The 15,445-nt window shown below is 32.1% G+C and overlaps 1 protein-coding gene across 2 annotated transcripts in view; it reads left to right on the top strand.

Moving 5' to 3' along the window:
- Window positions 1-15,445, top strand: part of SNF4Agamma (SNF4/AMP-activated protein kinase gamma subunit) — a 67,968-nt gene that overhangs the window by 14,586 nt on the left and 37,937 nt on the right. For both annotated transcript variants that reach the window (XM_066395188.1, XM_066395189.1), the window contains exons 5-9: window positions 98-230; window positions 1,142-1,293; window positions 1,358-1,508; window positions 1,846-2,034; window positions 8,962-8,980. In XM_066395188.1, coding sequence (XP_066251285.1) covers window positions 98-230; window positions 1,142-1,293; window positions 1,358-1,508; window positions 1,846-2,034; window positions 8,962-8,980 — 644 coding nt within the window. The remainder of the gene's footprint in view (window positions 1-97; window positions 231-1,141; window positions 1,294-1,357; window positions 1,509-1,845; window positions 2,035-8,961; window positions 8,981-15,445) is intronic.

Here is a 15,445-nt window from a genome sequence, read left to right on the forward strand (position 1 = left end):
GAGTTCTCAATTATTACTACAAGCTTTAGTATCCTTAAGTTTGTGTCTACTATGTACTCACAACATAAATTTGACATTTAAAATGGATTTTGTTTAGGTCAAGTTCTTCAGAACGCCGAAAATCAGAGGATGCTAGTCCGAAAAGGGAAGGAACAAGAAGTCGGTCAAATTCAGACGCAAGCAAGCGAAAAGGAAGTGCCTTTATGGCGGGGATGAAAGCCGCAATGTTGGTAAGTTTTTTCAGATGGAATTAACAAAGTTTGTTCTGTTAATGATCCAGGAAATTGGAATAAGTTTTAAAAGGAAAGAGGTTCTTAGAATGCTTCTTAATTACCTGTAGATGGAGGTGGAGACTGCAATCTTTAACCATAGGAAGGGTAGTGATTTAATGTAAGGCGCTAGCAAAATTTGTGGGGACTGCGGTGCTTTATTGGCTCAGATAGGTGCTTTAGTAGTTGTTTTGTAAATAAATAATGTTTATTGTATAAGTGAGTAAGATATGTTAGGCCACTTCTATTCTATTCACTAACTAGTTTTTTTTGCCAATGCAATTATTTGTGTTTATTGGTAGAATGCAGGAATTAAAAAATCCCGAGGACCTTTTAATTATTCTAAAGATATTTTTGAACTTTTTCTAGGAATGTTTCTCGAGAAATCTTTAAGTTATTAGTAATTTTAGGCTGACCTAATCTTCTTTGTTTAAAGCTCTTCTAGAAATTTAATCTACATGCTTGGAAAGCACTTTCTGTGGTTTTTTTTATTTACCTAAGATTATTTCGAATTATAATTTCTCTTCCTCGGACTTATAATGATTTTTGGATTCATTCTGTTTGTGGACTATTTAAACAGTTCAAATCTCATATTTTGACTTTAATGATCTTTTTGTGTTGACTCTTACGATTTTTTTCTCGAATTGGTTCGTCTTACTTTTTCTTACTCGGATGTTGACAATATTTTTTGCGTCGCAATAGTTTTTCTCACTGTCATATGTCTTTATTAACTCAATAAATGCACAAGAAACGATGTTAATCATTAATTAAAATGAAAACATTTTCACTGGATTATTTTTCATTCTGTCGTTGGCGTATATTTACGTTAAGGGAAAAGTGCCTAAAATGACCCTTTACCCTTCATTATTAAGCATGCCGGCCTCCTCCACGTCAAACAGAAAGCCCCAAAAGATGGATCTGCGCATCCGGTGGTTATTCCAGATAGTTCTGATACTCGATATTACCACACCGTCACCGCTGCCACCAATCGAGGCCCCATGACGAAAGTTATGGACATTTTTAGGTGAGTTCGTCTATCTCTAATCAAAATTTAAAATTTGCATTCCTAAATGTATTATAAATTTCAGAAATAAGCCAGTTTTTCAATCTGAAGAAGAGATAATGCGTCGGGAGGAACGTAAGGAAGATAAAAGAAAAGAAGAAAAACGTGAAGAAGAGAAGAGGAAGAAAGATGAAAGGGAGAGGAAGAAAGAAGAGGAGAAGAAGAAAAAAGAGAAGGTATGTGTTCATAGTCTAAAATTTCTGGTAATGTTTTATTTATCGAATTATTATTAAATGGATAAAATTTATGCATTTTATTTGTTTTTTTTCAGAGTTATTTCAGTAGGTTTCCAGTCCTTTTGCATTTTGCTTCCCTTATAACGTGTGTTTAATAGTTTATTGATAAAATTATTTGGGTTAGTTGCTTATAGCTGCAGGTGTTTGGTATCTAAATCCCTTCTTTTTTTATTGTGGGAATTATTGTACACTGGAAATAGTTTTTTGCATGTTTTTAACAAGTTTTATGTTAATAATTACTACTAGATATATGCAACTATAAACTAACGATTTTCAGCATGCTGCTTTTGCCCAGGGCCGTCCTAGGGGCCCCAGAGACGGTTCAGCCCATCCAGTACGTGACAGCGACAACATGTACTACCATACTGTTACAGCTGCTTCATCCAGCAAAAGTCCAATGACTAAAGTTATGGATATATTTAGGAACCGCAACCATGCTAGCGTGCCACCAGAAGAGAGACGAAAGGTAAGTTTTTTGCAGTTTTACTGCCATTGTGCTATTAGACGAACCTCCTGCTAACTTTACTAGAAAGATAATTTACATAGGAATCAGATACAAGGATTGGCCTCCCATTTCCATGGAAATTATCTTTTTAGGAAATTTACCAGAAGCTTGATATATTGGACCTTATGTCTAGATTAAAGTACTAGCAATTTTGCGAGGAAGACCATTTCTATGGAAATCAATAAACTCGCCAGTGACCTGTTCTTATTTTAACGATTGCATAGAATTTACCTCTCTGAGTAAAAAAGTCCTAGATAAAATGAACATCCCACTAAAAATATGCCGCCATTTCTTAGACCTTACAGTAATCTGTAGGGATTTTCAAAAAATGCAGGAAAAAATACTGGATATATATACAGGGTGTATTTTTTTGGTGTGTCTACCATTGCTATCTTCAAAACGGTAAGAGTTACAACTTCGATTAAATTAGACTAAATTGGCCCCTTATGGAGCTGATTAAGGAAACCGCTGCAAGGTTGCCACATTTTCAGTAGTTTCCTAGATATTTGAAAAAGTATGAAAATGGTCCAAAATTTCAATCCCTCGTATTTCGTATACTATTTGTGATAGAAAAAAAGTTTAAATTACAAAGTTTCACAACTTTTTACTCTCTACAAAACGACATATCAAACGTCATTGTACAACTTTTAGTAACTAAGTAATCGGTATCAACTTCATTATTTTAAATACGGACCTGGAATTTTTATTTCATATTTCGAAAGCGCTTTTTATTCCTGACAGACCCATGTATAATATGTTTACATTTATTAACGTTTCAACTCGCATAATTCATCATCAGACTATTTTTTATTTACCTTTTTAAACTACAGTACATACTTTTTCTTATTAACCTATAATTATCCTAAATGTTCAAAGTGTCTCCCATTCTCCCTTAGACATAACCGTACATTATTTATTAGTTTTTTCTGGATGCTTCTAAGTGTTCTGGGTGTAATGCTTCGACACGCAAAGATAATTTTATTTTTTAAGTCGTCAATATTTTCTGGTGGGGTTTTATAAACTTTGTCTTTAATTATTCCCCAAATAGAAAAATCCATTGGAGTCATATCGGGAGAACGAGGTGGCCATAACATTGAGCCGTTATTTCCTATCCAGCGGTTAGGTTTAAAGCGGTTCAAAAACTTCACGCAACGACGACCGCGGTGAGCGGGAGCCCCATCTTGTTGGAAATATTGAAATTGTGCAAAAACATCTAAGGGAAGATCATCTAGCAAATCTTGAAAATCGTTTTTCAAAAAATGTAGGTACATATCTCCAGTCAAATGATTTTCGAAGAAAAAAGGACCGACAACTTTGGTATCCAATATTCCAAGCCACACATTAATCCCAAACCTTTCCTGAAATGCCGTTTCTCTATGAAGATGTTGATTTCCTTGGATCCAGTGATAATGGATATTTCTATTAAACCAACCATTGTTGCAAAATATATATATATATATATATATATATAATATGTTTAAGCTGGTGTGCAACGATTTTCGCTAAAAATATAAAGACATATGGAATATAATTTAAATTTCGATAACAAAATTTTGCAATTCCTACAACTTGAAAAGGACATTTTGAAATTGTGATTGTTTGGAAATGGCCGGAATGTAGAATTAGAAACCTGTAATGATGAGATAGGAAATTCTAAAGCTCATAGGTACCTTTTACGTAATATAGGGAAATTTTAGAAAATATATAAATTCACATGACTTTCTCATATTAGCAGCGTTCGAAAGTCCATTACAACTACAATTCCTGGCCACCCATATAATCAGTAGTTTAAAATTAATGAGTGCATATTATAAATATAAACTAGGTAAAGGAAGGACATCTTCTGAGGTCAACAAACACGGCTTCGTGTTGTTTTTGTTTTGATAATGTTTTATCTCAGTTCAATTGTGTTATTATGTTTGAGTTCCAGACATGCGACATTATTTTTGTTAATTTTTTAAAAATTAAATACTCAGGTACTTAGAATCAATTAGAACAATAGGTTACGATAATTAATATTGTTTTGAGCTTTTAGAAGGCGTCAGTCTTATTCTTTGTTCTAATAAAAAACGTACAATTCACCTTAAATAATTGGGCAATCTAAAGGATAACATAAAGGAAATAGTGTCAAATGGGCAATCACTTAAAGGGTAAAAACGGGCTGAAGTATTGTAGTTAGTACCCAAAAAAGTAGGATATAGGGTATGTAATCCATTCAGTACTACATCTATAATCGTAAAACCAATAAAGTTGCTGGGGGACGACAAAATCAGCTGTTTGAATGTGACGCAACCTTCGCAACCTGCAGCAGAGTTGATCGTAACAACAAATCGTCGCCTCTAGAAAAGTACAGTTGAGTGTTTATCAAATGGGTCTCGCGTGAGTTTCCGATAAAGAGCTTGAATTCTCAATTGATTGTTAGTACTTTTTCCAAAAAATCAATTGTAAACTGCCAGTTGTTAATGGGTTGGTGAATTGTGCTGTGAAACTAATTTTAATATATTTTTTTTCGAAGCAAAATTGCAACAGACGTAGTCACATGTTTAAAGGGTTATCAGATTATTTAGATTTCAGTGACAATTACCTTTAATTAGATTTTGGTAAAGTGTCTTTAGTATTAATTGGATATGATCGCTTTATTGGAAGGTGCTTGTAGACATGATCCAATTGGACTTCTTATTTAATAACTATCAACATAACTTATTACTTGTTCGCCAATTTTTGATCACAAATTTTTTTACCAATAAATGGGTAATTTTCCTAATTTTGTTTTCCAATAAACTCAGAAAATGACATAAATATAGCATTTAATGCTATCTAATTTAATTCTAGTAGAGGGAATTAAATAATCTAGAAACGTTTGAAGCTTTTTTTGTTGTTTCTGCTCATTCATTTTCGATCAAAACAATTTTTTTCTCAAAACTCAATTAGTGCTATTATTGTAAAAACCTGATTTTAAACGATTCTTTAAAGGAGATTCCAATACTGGACTGTATGGTGCGCCTGGTGCACCTTGTGTTTGTTCTTTTTGCTGGTTAATTATCGTAATTTTGCACTTAATAAGACTTCCACAAACTCGTAAATCAGTATTATATATATACATATATATATGTATAATGGGTTACCTCAGTTCCCTAAGTTTGAAAAACATGCCATTTTTAGTTAATTTAAACTAATTATAACTATTGAGAAGACGTTTTCAGACTGATTTACATAATACATTGTCATTTCTACTGAATTTTCATTTGGAATTCAAATTAATCCAAGATGCTCTAAGATAAAATTAATATTTTATTTTATTTTTTTTGTCAACAACTTTAATTTATAAGATGTTGAGAAAAAATTGAAAAGTTGTAATATTAAAACATTAATGGGTGTGTTGTAAATAATACTCAAAACATAATTCGTATACAGCTAATTTTGGACTGTTATTATGCTTTTTTGACAATATAAATGCAAAATCTTCCACAATACGGACCAGACTTTTTTCATTTCCTTGTCGAACATGAGCAATAATTAATCGTAATTAAGGAAAATGTTCTACGTTGCGTGTGCTACGTGCGCAGTCTTATTATAGAGCTTCACTGTTTTATCCCACATAGAAAGTCCGTTTTAAAACCTTTCTTGTTATATATACAGTAATTTATGTAGAAGTAAGGTACAGATACTTTTTTTGCCTTTGAAATTTTGCGTTAACCAAAACAATACTCAGACACTAAATACTCTTCAAATTTGCTAATTATTTCACTCTATCTAGAACTGTTTATTGGATGTAACACTCTTAACTTACCTTTGAACAGCCTTCTACAGCATTGACGATACGGGTAAAACCTAAACACAGCTATTTTTTTGACCCGATTGATAGAAGAACACGCAAAACACGCAGATTAGTTACAATAATTTATCAAGTTCGACCTTGTCACCTAATATGTCCACTTAATTATGTTCTTGGAAAGTTCAATGTTCAGTGTAATTCAATTAAATTTCGGAAATTAGAGATTTTTAACATTCAAAGTGTTGTATTTTGTGTTAGGTGTAATGTGTTCATACACATGATACCCAGAAGTAATTGCGACGTTTTATAAACAAGGTAAATACATAGTGATGAGGTCTGAGCTCAGGTTCAGCACCCGAAAAGCCCATAAATTTTCCTAAATATCAACACAGTTTAATAGTTATTCATTAATCTGATTTTCGTGTTTAAAATGTTTTAAGGAGAATGACAAATATTTAATTACTAAGATAGGAGTCAACAATTCTTCAGTTTCAGGGCTAATTTGAACAAAAATTGCTATAAAACTAAATCTTCTTTCTTGACACCATTTTCAATTAAGTTTCTTTCAACAAGTGGGTTATTTTACGTTGTAATTTTGTTGCATTAATCATGTCTCATCATATGATCACATAATGCTTTAGAAGGGTCGAAATATTCCAAATTGTTTTATGGAGATTCGTTATCTATAACCCATTAAACAAATATAATTTTTTCAGTAAAAATTGTAATAACTTCACAATATCATTTATAGTTTTCAATTAAACCGACTTTGAACATGTTCATCATCAATCAATCTTCATCTTAAGCGTATTATATAATTTCCATACAGTTATGGGCAATGGAAGTTTACATGGTTTACATGGTTTCCCCAAGCATGAATTAAATAGGAAAATAAGTATTGCTGTAATAAGAACATAATAGCGCCCATTAAAATTAAAACCATAATGATTATGATCATTGTTAAATTAATTGAACTGTTGTATAAAAATGAATGAGATGAATTGGAAGCAATAGACTGGCAAATTAAAATTACACCGGTTAATTGACCGCGTGTGCAGGTATAAAAGTCAATAGTTATTGGGAAAATTTATTTTTCAATAGAATTCATAAAGGAATATTACGTCTTTAAATTAACTTTACTTGAAATTATTTTAAAAAACAGTAAAACTGTAGTAAAATAAAAAATGATAAAACAGAAGGTGTAGAACTTGTCAACAGCTAAATTCTTAGTAAATGATATGAATAATAATCGATACCGATCGGGTTGAATGGAAGAAAAGTGGCGCACTCGGAGGAGTAGTTTGATTGTAAAACAGACCTACAAAATAATTTTTAGCTTTTTTATTAATTAATATTCCTTTTACTAGTTGAGATCAACTTGTTTTTCATTATTAACGAAATTTTTCAGCTTAGCAAAAGACTACAAGAGTATTAGTGTTTTAACTTAGAGTTTATCTTCAGTTAATACTCAGTTTTTTGGACCTATTCAGAACGAAATTGCATGGTCCGATTTATAAAGTCAAACAAATCACCCACAATCACCTTACTTTTCTTTCTTAGAAATGGGAAATTGATCAATTTGTCTTTCATTCTGTACCATTATCAATTAATATGAACAAATGCAATAAATAAGTGAGGTTGGACCATGGCCTATTTAAAACAATACATTCTCCGGTTATGCATAAAAATACGCCCATTGAGATATCCACATACCACCTCAGTGCATTTGAATACAGGTAATAGATATGTAATGGGCAAATATAGTTGCACTTATCTAAGAATTTTCAATGTTTCTTTAACAGAAAAATCCAGTAACAAATTGATTATATCGGCAATGAGATTAAAATATGATCCAATGTCTAGATTAAGAATATGTATGTTATTAGAATGCGAACATCTAACTGTCTATTATCTTGACCTTATCTACGAATATTATCTGCTAGCTAGAAAATGAATAGCCCTTTAAACTTGTAGCTTGTGGGATGAAGTAAAATTGGATTCTAATGTATAAGTTCAAACGCAAAAGAGATAAAGTGTGGTGCGAGATAAATATTGTGTTGGTGGCAAAAATCCTGATACCATGTCTGGATATTTTCGTTGGATGAAAAGCAAAAACAGCTACGATGTGCCTTTTCAAAAACCTAGAAGCTATTCGTTAGACCCTCGAAGTCTTGAAGCTTCTGGAATTAGGCACTTCGGTGCTGCTGCGTCTATTCAGGGTAGCACTGATAGACTTATAGGAGACTTGGTATGTAAGAACAATAATAATTTTAAAAACATACTATGATTATAAAAGTTTATCATACCGAAATGAATAATTAGCTTTAAAGTTAGTTATTTGCGGCATTAAAGCGGTAATCAGGTTGTTTGATGGTCTAATTCTGCAAGGCCAGTGTTAGATTGCCACGCTGGATCTGATTAGGTAATTAATCGTCATTATTGGCTTTGTTTTTGATGTGGGGCTTAATGGATAGCTTCCTTTAGATTTAAATGAAAGTGAGTAGATAGGGTGGTTCACTTTAGCAGTTTATTTTAGTTTTTGAAAAATATTGGAAGAACGTAATTTGGCAGGTTTTATTGTATTGATCTATTTCGTAGGTAAAAATAATTTAAAGATTATGTAGATCATTCAAAAGTAATAACCTAATTATTTCTATTCGTAAACGAAATTAGATCTAGGCTGCAAACATGCCAATTACAATATTAAGTTTTAAGCTATCGAGGGGACGTTTAAAATTGTTATCCCTTGTAAACTAGAATCGATCCCTCGTCACCTAGTAAACCCACCTTAAAAAAATGATAAAATGCTCTACACGAATCACATGATAGAGTTTAGGATAACATCGGACAGGTGTCGCTTTATTGTCTTTCATCAGCACTTGTCATGTGCTTTTAATAATTGCGTATAGGGGTCTTTAATAATTCTGGGGTTGTGAGAATAGAATTGAAATAAATAGGAGTGGAGAGACTGGAATTAGATAAAAGAGAACAATAATTATTGTGTATAACCCCTTTCGTTTGTTCTTCTGTGTTTTCTTTTAAGCGACAATCTATTTAAACTCATCAGTTATAGTTGTTTCTCTATTTTTAATGTTTGTGTTTTTTCATTCCAGAAAGCTAACCAGCATTTCGGTAAGTACTTTTAATTATTTAATTATTTAAATCAGAATTGCTTGATTACGCACCAGAAAATAATTTGCGCGTTTTACATGATACAAATCGAATATTTGCCATTCGAGTTCTTACAGAAATCTGTATCGATTTATTCCATGTCGTCGCACTTATAAACAGATGGCGACACCATGTCTAATATATCCGCACTTTAAAAGGAATTGCCAGCAATATTCCGCATTCCAGCTAGGACACTTAACTCATTTACCACAACACGTAAGAATAATTATTCTGCAATGTACCTTTCATAAAGCTGACACGAATATGATGAAACTGAAAAATCATTCATTCAACTATTATATATAGTAGTATCTAACTTGACAACACTGTAAGCCAGCTAAATCCATTGGGGTATATATTTAAGGAGGAAGGAGGCTCGACGAGCACGTAATCCTGGGTAATCGACGTAGCTTTTATGAGTTGAATTTTCGTAAATCTTTAGAGATGAGTAATATATTCGGAAGGGATAACCGTATGGCTATATACGTATAGAATATGGTTTCAAGGTTGCCATATTTCAGGTAGTAATTTAGTTCATTTGAGAAAGATTTAAACTAATGAATGAATTTAATTTTCTCACCATACTGATTTTTCTAGCAAGTGGAGTATCCTTTCCTGATGATGATACATATACACATATAAGTAATAGTACGTGTTCGTTATCTTGTATAGCTGGAACCAACAGCTATTATGTCAAGCTAACCAGATAAAACTGGTTTACCCACTTAACAACTCACGTTAGCTGATTTCTGCTATTTCCAACACTCGCAAAATTTAAAAATGGAGCATCAGTTATTTTGTTTATTTACATACGGGACAAAATTACTGGACCTTAGCTACCGATTTAAAAGAATGTTTCGTTTTGTTAGGCAAATAACAAGCGTGTGACCTATAAAGTTAATGAGATGGCAGGTGTATAGTAATGACTTATCGTTTCTGATAGCAGATTATCCTTTTACTCCTCCTGTATCCTATTAAAGCGTGTTTTGGTAAATATCTGTTTTGTAATAATAAGAGGTTACATATAGGACTATCGTGTTATTAGATATTACGATTTATTAGTTATCATTCGATATCAATGAATTAACTTCTTACTTCATCACAATTTTTACTTTAAAATTAACAGTGTTTTGATAAATATTATCCCACTGGCCCTTTGATGTTCGTAAACGACAGCTCAATTTGATGATTTCTCGTCGTAAACAGACGTATTTTTTCCCTAAAGTTGAAATTGAAAAAGAATTTTCGCGCAAACAGTGTCGAATAGCAAACCCCAATAAAGAGGCAATAAGGTAAGAAATCCTGCTAGCGGCTTCGTTCAGAGGTCTTTTGAAAGTCTTGCTGTTATTTGCGTGGGACTTTTGGGAGGTTTAAAATATGTATTTTTGGCGAATAAATAGGAAACTGTCTGGAAGAGGCACAATCGAGCTATCATTCAGGTATTTATTTTTATCATGGATGGGCGTCAGCTAACCTTTATATGTTAATGTTACTTTCTCCCACGCTATATGCAAAATCCGCCTCAAGATACTTTAAGAATTCATTCCGTAGATTTTGTTTCAAAGAAAGTTATGCTGAATTAAATTCAAGTTTAAATAAATTTCATGTGTATCTTTACGTCTTACCAAGCCACCGAACAGCACGTTTTAATTACAGGATAGGTAGGTAGTGGATTTTTTTATTAAATTTTCCTTTTATCTTATACGTATTCCTAGATGTTTAGTTGTTATTACCATAAATCAGTCGATATTAATAGGTTGTTTTGTTTTGTTATACGTCCCACCCATAACATGTTTGAGATAGGTTTTTGTTGTTGTTTTCAAAACATATTTGTAAACGGTTGGGGCATTAAAATTTGTTATTGTATTAAAAGCAGTCACTTTTTTTGTATGATTTTTATCCATTAACTCTAGGTAAAGTGAATTGATTTTTAATTTTAGGGGAACTTTTTCAATTTTCTTTTTCCTTTTTTTTTTGGACGTAATATTTCTCAAAGAAGCATTTGGGAGATAAATTACACGTCTCAGCTTAAATGTTATAAGTAAGATGCTGTAAAAAGGCGAAACTAATCTTTTAAATGTGAGTCTTAAAAGATTTTTATTTTTATTTTTAGTAACATTAAAACCCATTCAAGGTCATGGCCCTACGTGTTATCCTTACGATCAAATTAACGTCGCCATTCGACTCTAATCAAGAGAGAACAAGTTAGAGAGGGCAAAAATAAAAAGGTAGTTTCCGTTTGTATCGTACGATTTGAGAAAAATTGCAACATTTTTGATTTGGGCTCTCACATTTACCCTAAAACAGAATTTTCCTCGTTTGGACCTTTTTCAATCTGTATCTCCCACGCACATAAATCCACCAGATAATGGATTTTCAATTTCCAAATGAAGATATACCCGTTAACTATGTGTTTTTTCAAAATAAATCAATCCAACGGGCCTCTGCAATCAATTTCCTCGGCCGGAACTAATCCTAGTTGCGACCACGTGGCCCAATATTAAAGTGGGAAGGGACTCTAAAATGATCTTTTTGATTTTGTTTTGAACAAGTTTCGGTGTGTTATTGTCGCTAGTTTGGGGGGTTATGTGGGTAGTACACGAGTTCCTCTGGCAACCTCATAGCCCTTTTAAATCTACGATTTTCTAATAACGCGTATGTCACTGTTATTCGCTTGTTACGTGAAATAGACCCTATAATTTTTTTCAATATTTTTGAAATTAGATAAAATCTACAATAAAACAGATTTACTTTCTGCCAATTTCTTAGTATAAATAGTTTACTGTATACAGTCTGTCCCAGATAAGGATGAACAGCATGGGGATCTCGGAAACGGTAATAGATACAAAATGGTTTAAATTGGAAAAAAGTTGGGCGATTTAAAACAAATTAATAATCTGTTTTTATATCGGCGAAATTCCGAATGGTTACGAAGATATCCGGAAAAAAACGAATTTGGCGGTTTTCGTTTTTTGCAAATAACTCTTATACGGTTATAGTTAGAGGAATAAAAATTTTACATTATTAAAACACTTTTTTGAGAACTGTTTAGCAGTGTTGCCAGTTTTCTTATTACATCCTTACTTTCGGAGAAAAATGAGTAAACTTTTGATTTTCATATGGGCGTGATATCAATTATTTATATTTTCAAAATCGTCATAAAATTTCCTTTTCAGCCATGTATTACATTTAATATTTTTCTCAGAAACTCTATGAGTTATAGCCATTACAGCATTTTTTGATAAGTCGGCCATGATTTTGACTTATAGTAATGGTACACATTAAATAAATGAATGCTGTGGAAACGTCAAAATTATTTAAAAGTATAAATATATTACTGGTATCAGCCTAAAATGAAAAAAATAATTGTTTCAAATTATGTATTTAATAACAACAATGCAGCTAAACTTGGATCGAATCGAAATCTCAAATTATAACAAATGTTCAAATAAACCACCATTATTTTCCAGGCATAGGTATGCTCTTTTCACAGTCGAATCCACACCACATATTAAACCCAAAGCGATGTTGGTGTCTTGATGATTTTTTTAATCGTGGATTCTGTTGTGACCAATAATGAGTATTGTGTCGGTTAAAAATTCCATTGTTGGTTACCATGCTTTCATCTGTCCAAATTATTTTAGAAGGAAAATTTATATCATCTTCACATTTTCTTGTATACCACTCGCAAAAACTTCTACGCCTCACTTCACCACCTTGTACAAGAGCATGGTAAACTTTAAATTTATAAGGACGAAAACTGTTCTTTCTTAAAACACGATGGGCCGTTGACTTAGCAACACCAGTACGCATCTCAATATACCTACATGATGTTTCGAGAGTTTCTATAACAGATTGTAAAACAGCATATTGTATATCTTCGGTCAACTTCTTTTTGCGAGCATTTACAGGTTGTTTAAACGAACCATATTCTTTCAAATTAGACATCAGTCTTCTAAATGTGGATTTTCCGGGAACTGATTAAAATACATATGTTCAGCATCTACAAAATTTCTATGACATAATATGTAGCACGACAACATGTCAAATTTCTCTTCATTAGAAAAGCAATTTTGAGCCATTATTATGCACACGTCAAACAAATTTAAGGTTTTGCAACTTTTAAATAATTTTGACGTTTCCACAGCATTCATTTATTTAATGTGTACCATTACTATAAGTCAAAATCATGGCCGACTTATCAAAAAATACTTTAATGGCTATAACTCATAGAATTTCTGAGAAAAATATTAAATATAATACATGGCTGAAAAGGGAATTTTATGACGATTTTGAAAATATAAATAATTGATATCACGCCCATATGAAAATCAAAAGTTTACTCATTTTTCTCCGAAAGTAAGGATGTAATAAGAAAACTGGCAACACTGCTAAACAGTTCTCAAAAAAGTACTTTAATAATGTAAAACTTTTATTCCTCTAACTATAACCGTATAAGAGTTATTTGCAAAAAACGAAAACCGCCAAATTCGTTTTTTTCCGGATATCTTCGTAACCATTCGGAATTTCGCCGATATAAAAACAGATTATTAATTTGCTTTAAATTGCCCAACTTTTTCCCAATTTAAACCATTTTGTATCTATTACCGTTTCCGAGATCCCCATGCTGTTCATCCTTATCTGGGACAGACTGTATAGGGTGGGCAAATTTCGATGTTTATATAGAAAATCTCGGTAACTACATGAGATAAAATTGTAAAGTTAAGACGAGAATAGATCTAAATTCCCTACGGAAAAAACTCTTTCCCTTTGAATTAAGGAAACAATTTTTACGCGATTTATCGTCATTTTGTTACTTTTGTTAACAATTTTGTATCTGAATTGGAAATATTGATGACCATATGCGCATTTTGTGCAAATCTGGGTGTGAATTATTCATGGAATTGTTCATAGGGACAAGAGGTTAGAAGACTGATGATAGAAGTAGTAGTAGCTAATCATATACTAGATATTCTTTCAATTTTTTTTTGTTTTTTAGATTGATCAATTATTATCACAGACATACTTGGCCCAGTCGGACAAGTTGTGTTGAATTTCACTGAATATTTTTGAATTTTAGTTTACTTTAGTAATGACAAAATGCGTGGCATATGCGATGTAAATAACAGTGACAATCGACTCTTGATGTATAAAATAGAATTGAACGGTTATTATGTCCAGTAAATGCCCATTGTATGGACAAATAAAATATGTTTCTCACTGTTAAAACTTGATTAAAATTTTTCGGTAATTTACTAGTCCAATATTCGGACAAGTCCAATATATATAGTTTTTTAATGGGACATTTCACAATCTTGCTTGTAAATTAGGCAGAAATACAATAAAACTGCAAATATTTTATCGATTGCGCCTAAGTCTGCAAGATTAAAACACAGAGAGCAGGAAGGTGGGTGACACAAATATAACAGATGATCTTTAAAAAAAACCTCAAGTGTGCGTTTCAATATCAAAGGCATGTCTGTGATCAATTAATTTGTTAGGCAGATGTTCAACGATACTAAATAGTATATTGCTTAATAAATGCCCTACGTTTACGGGCCATCGCCTATTGTGAAGTTATTTTTAAAAATCACCCATTGCAGCATTGACTGAGTTATTTCTTGCCAGAGTCTTCTTTTATGTATGTAGGGTTTTTCTTCTTTGAACCTGCTTCCATTTAGACATCTAAAACACCTTCAATTACACAAAACGATGTAGAATGAAATTTCGTTGTTAATATATCTAAAAGTGTTTTCCACTGGCTGCACCAGGACAATGGGCAAGTATCTCTAATCTTATATTACCTTTGAGTTATGATAAAAATACCTTCCTACCGCTCTAGTGCGGCCATTGAAAAACGCGATTAGAAGTCCGATGGCATAACGAATCGAGGGAGACGCTCTATGATAATGAAATTATTTGTGTGCAAAAGAAAATTGATGCAAATTTCATTTTCTCCACGAGAAAGTGATAAAGAAGCTGATAATTTGATTCACAAATGATTGAACTTTGTTCTCTACATCCAGCTCTAATGAAATCAATTATCCCTTTCTTCTATTTGGTGCTCAATGCGTGTATTTAATTCCATTTAAAACTTGTTTTTTTAATTCTATAAACCTTGTTATTTGAGTGGTGGATCGCTCCAAACCGATTCGAATATTTATTGTTTATTAAAAATGTCTAAGATGATATAAGAATTCAGAAATTTGAAATATGGGCTAATCTAATCAGTTATTCTCGTTTTATTCAAACAGAAAAATAAACAATTTCGTTAATTATTTAGATCAAACTGTTATCAATGTGGATAGATACTACTCGAGTAGATCAGCTCAATTAGTGTCATTATTGATGATACCATTTAAAAGAGTTTTACTAATTTAAGGAGCAGAATAATCGTATTTTCTCAAGCTTTCTCAAATATAAGTA

Source organism: Euwallacea similis, chromosome 11 (genome assembly GCF_039881205.1).
Source record: "Euwallacea similis isolate ESF13 chromosome 11, ESF131.1, whole genome shotgun sequence".
NCBI lineage: Eukaryota > Metazoa > Arthropoda > Insecta > Coleoptera > Curculionidae > Euwallacea > Euwallacea similis.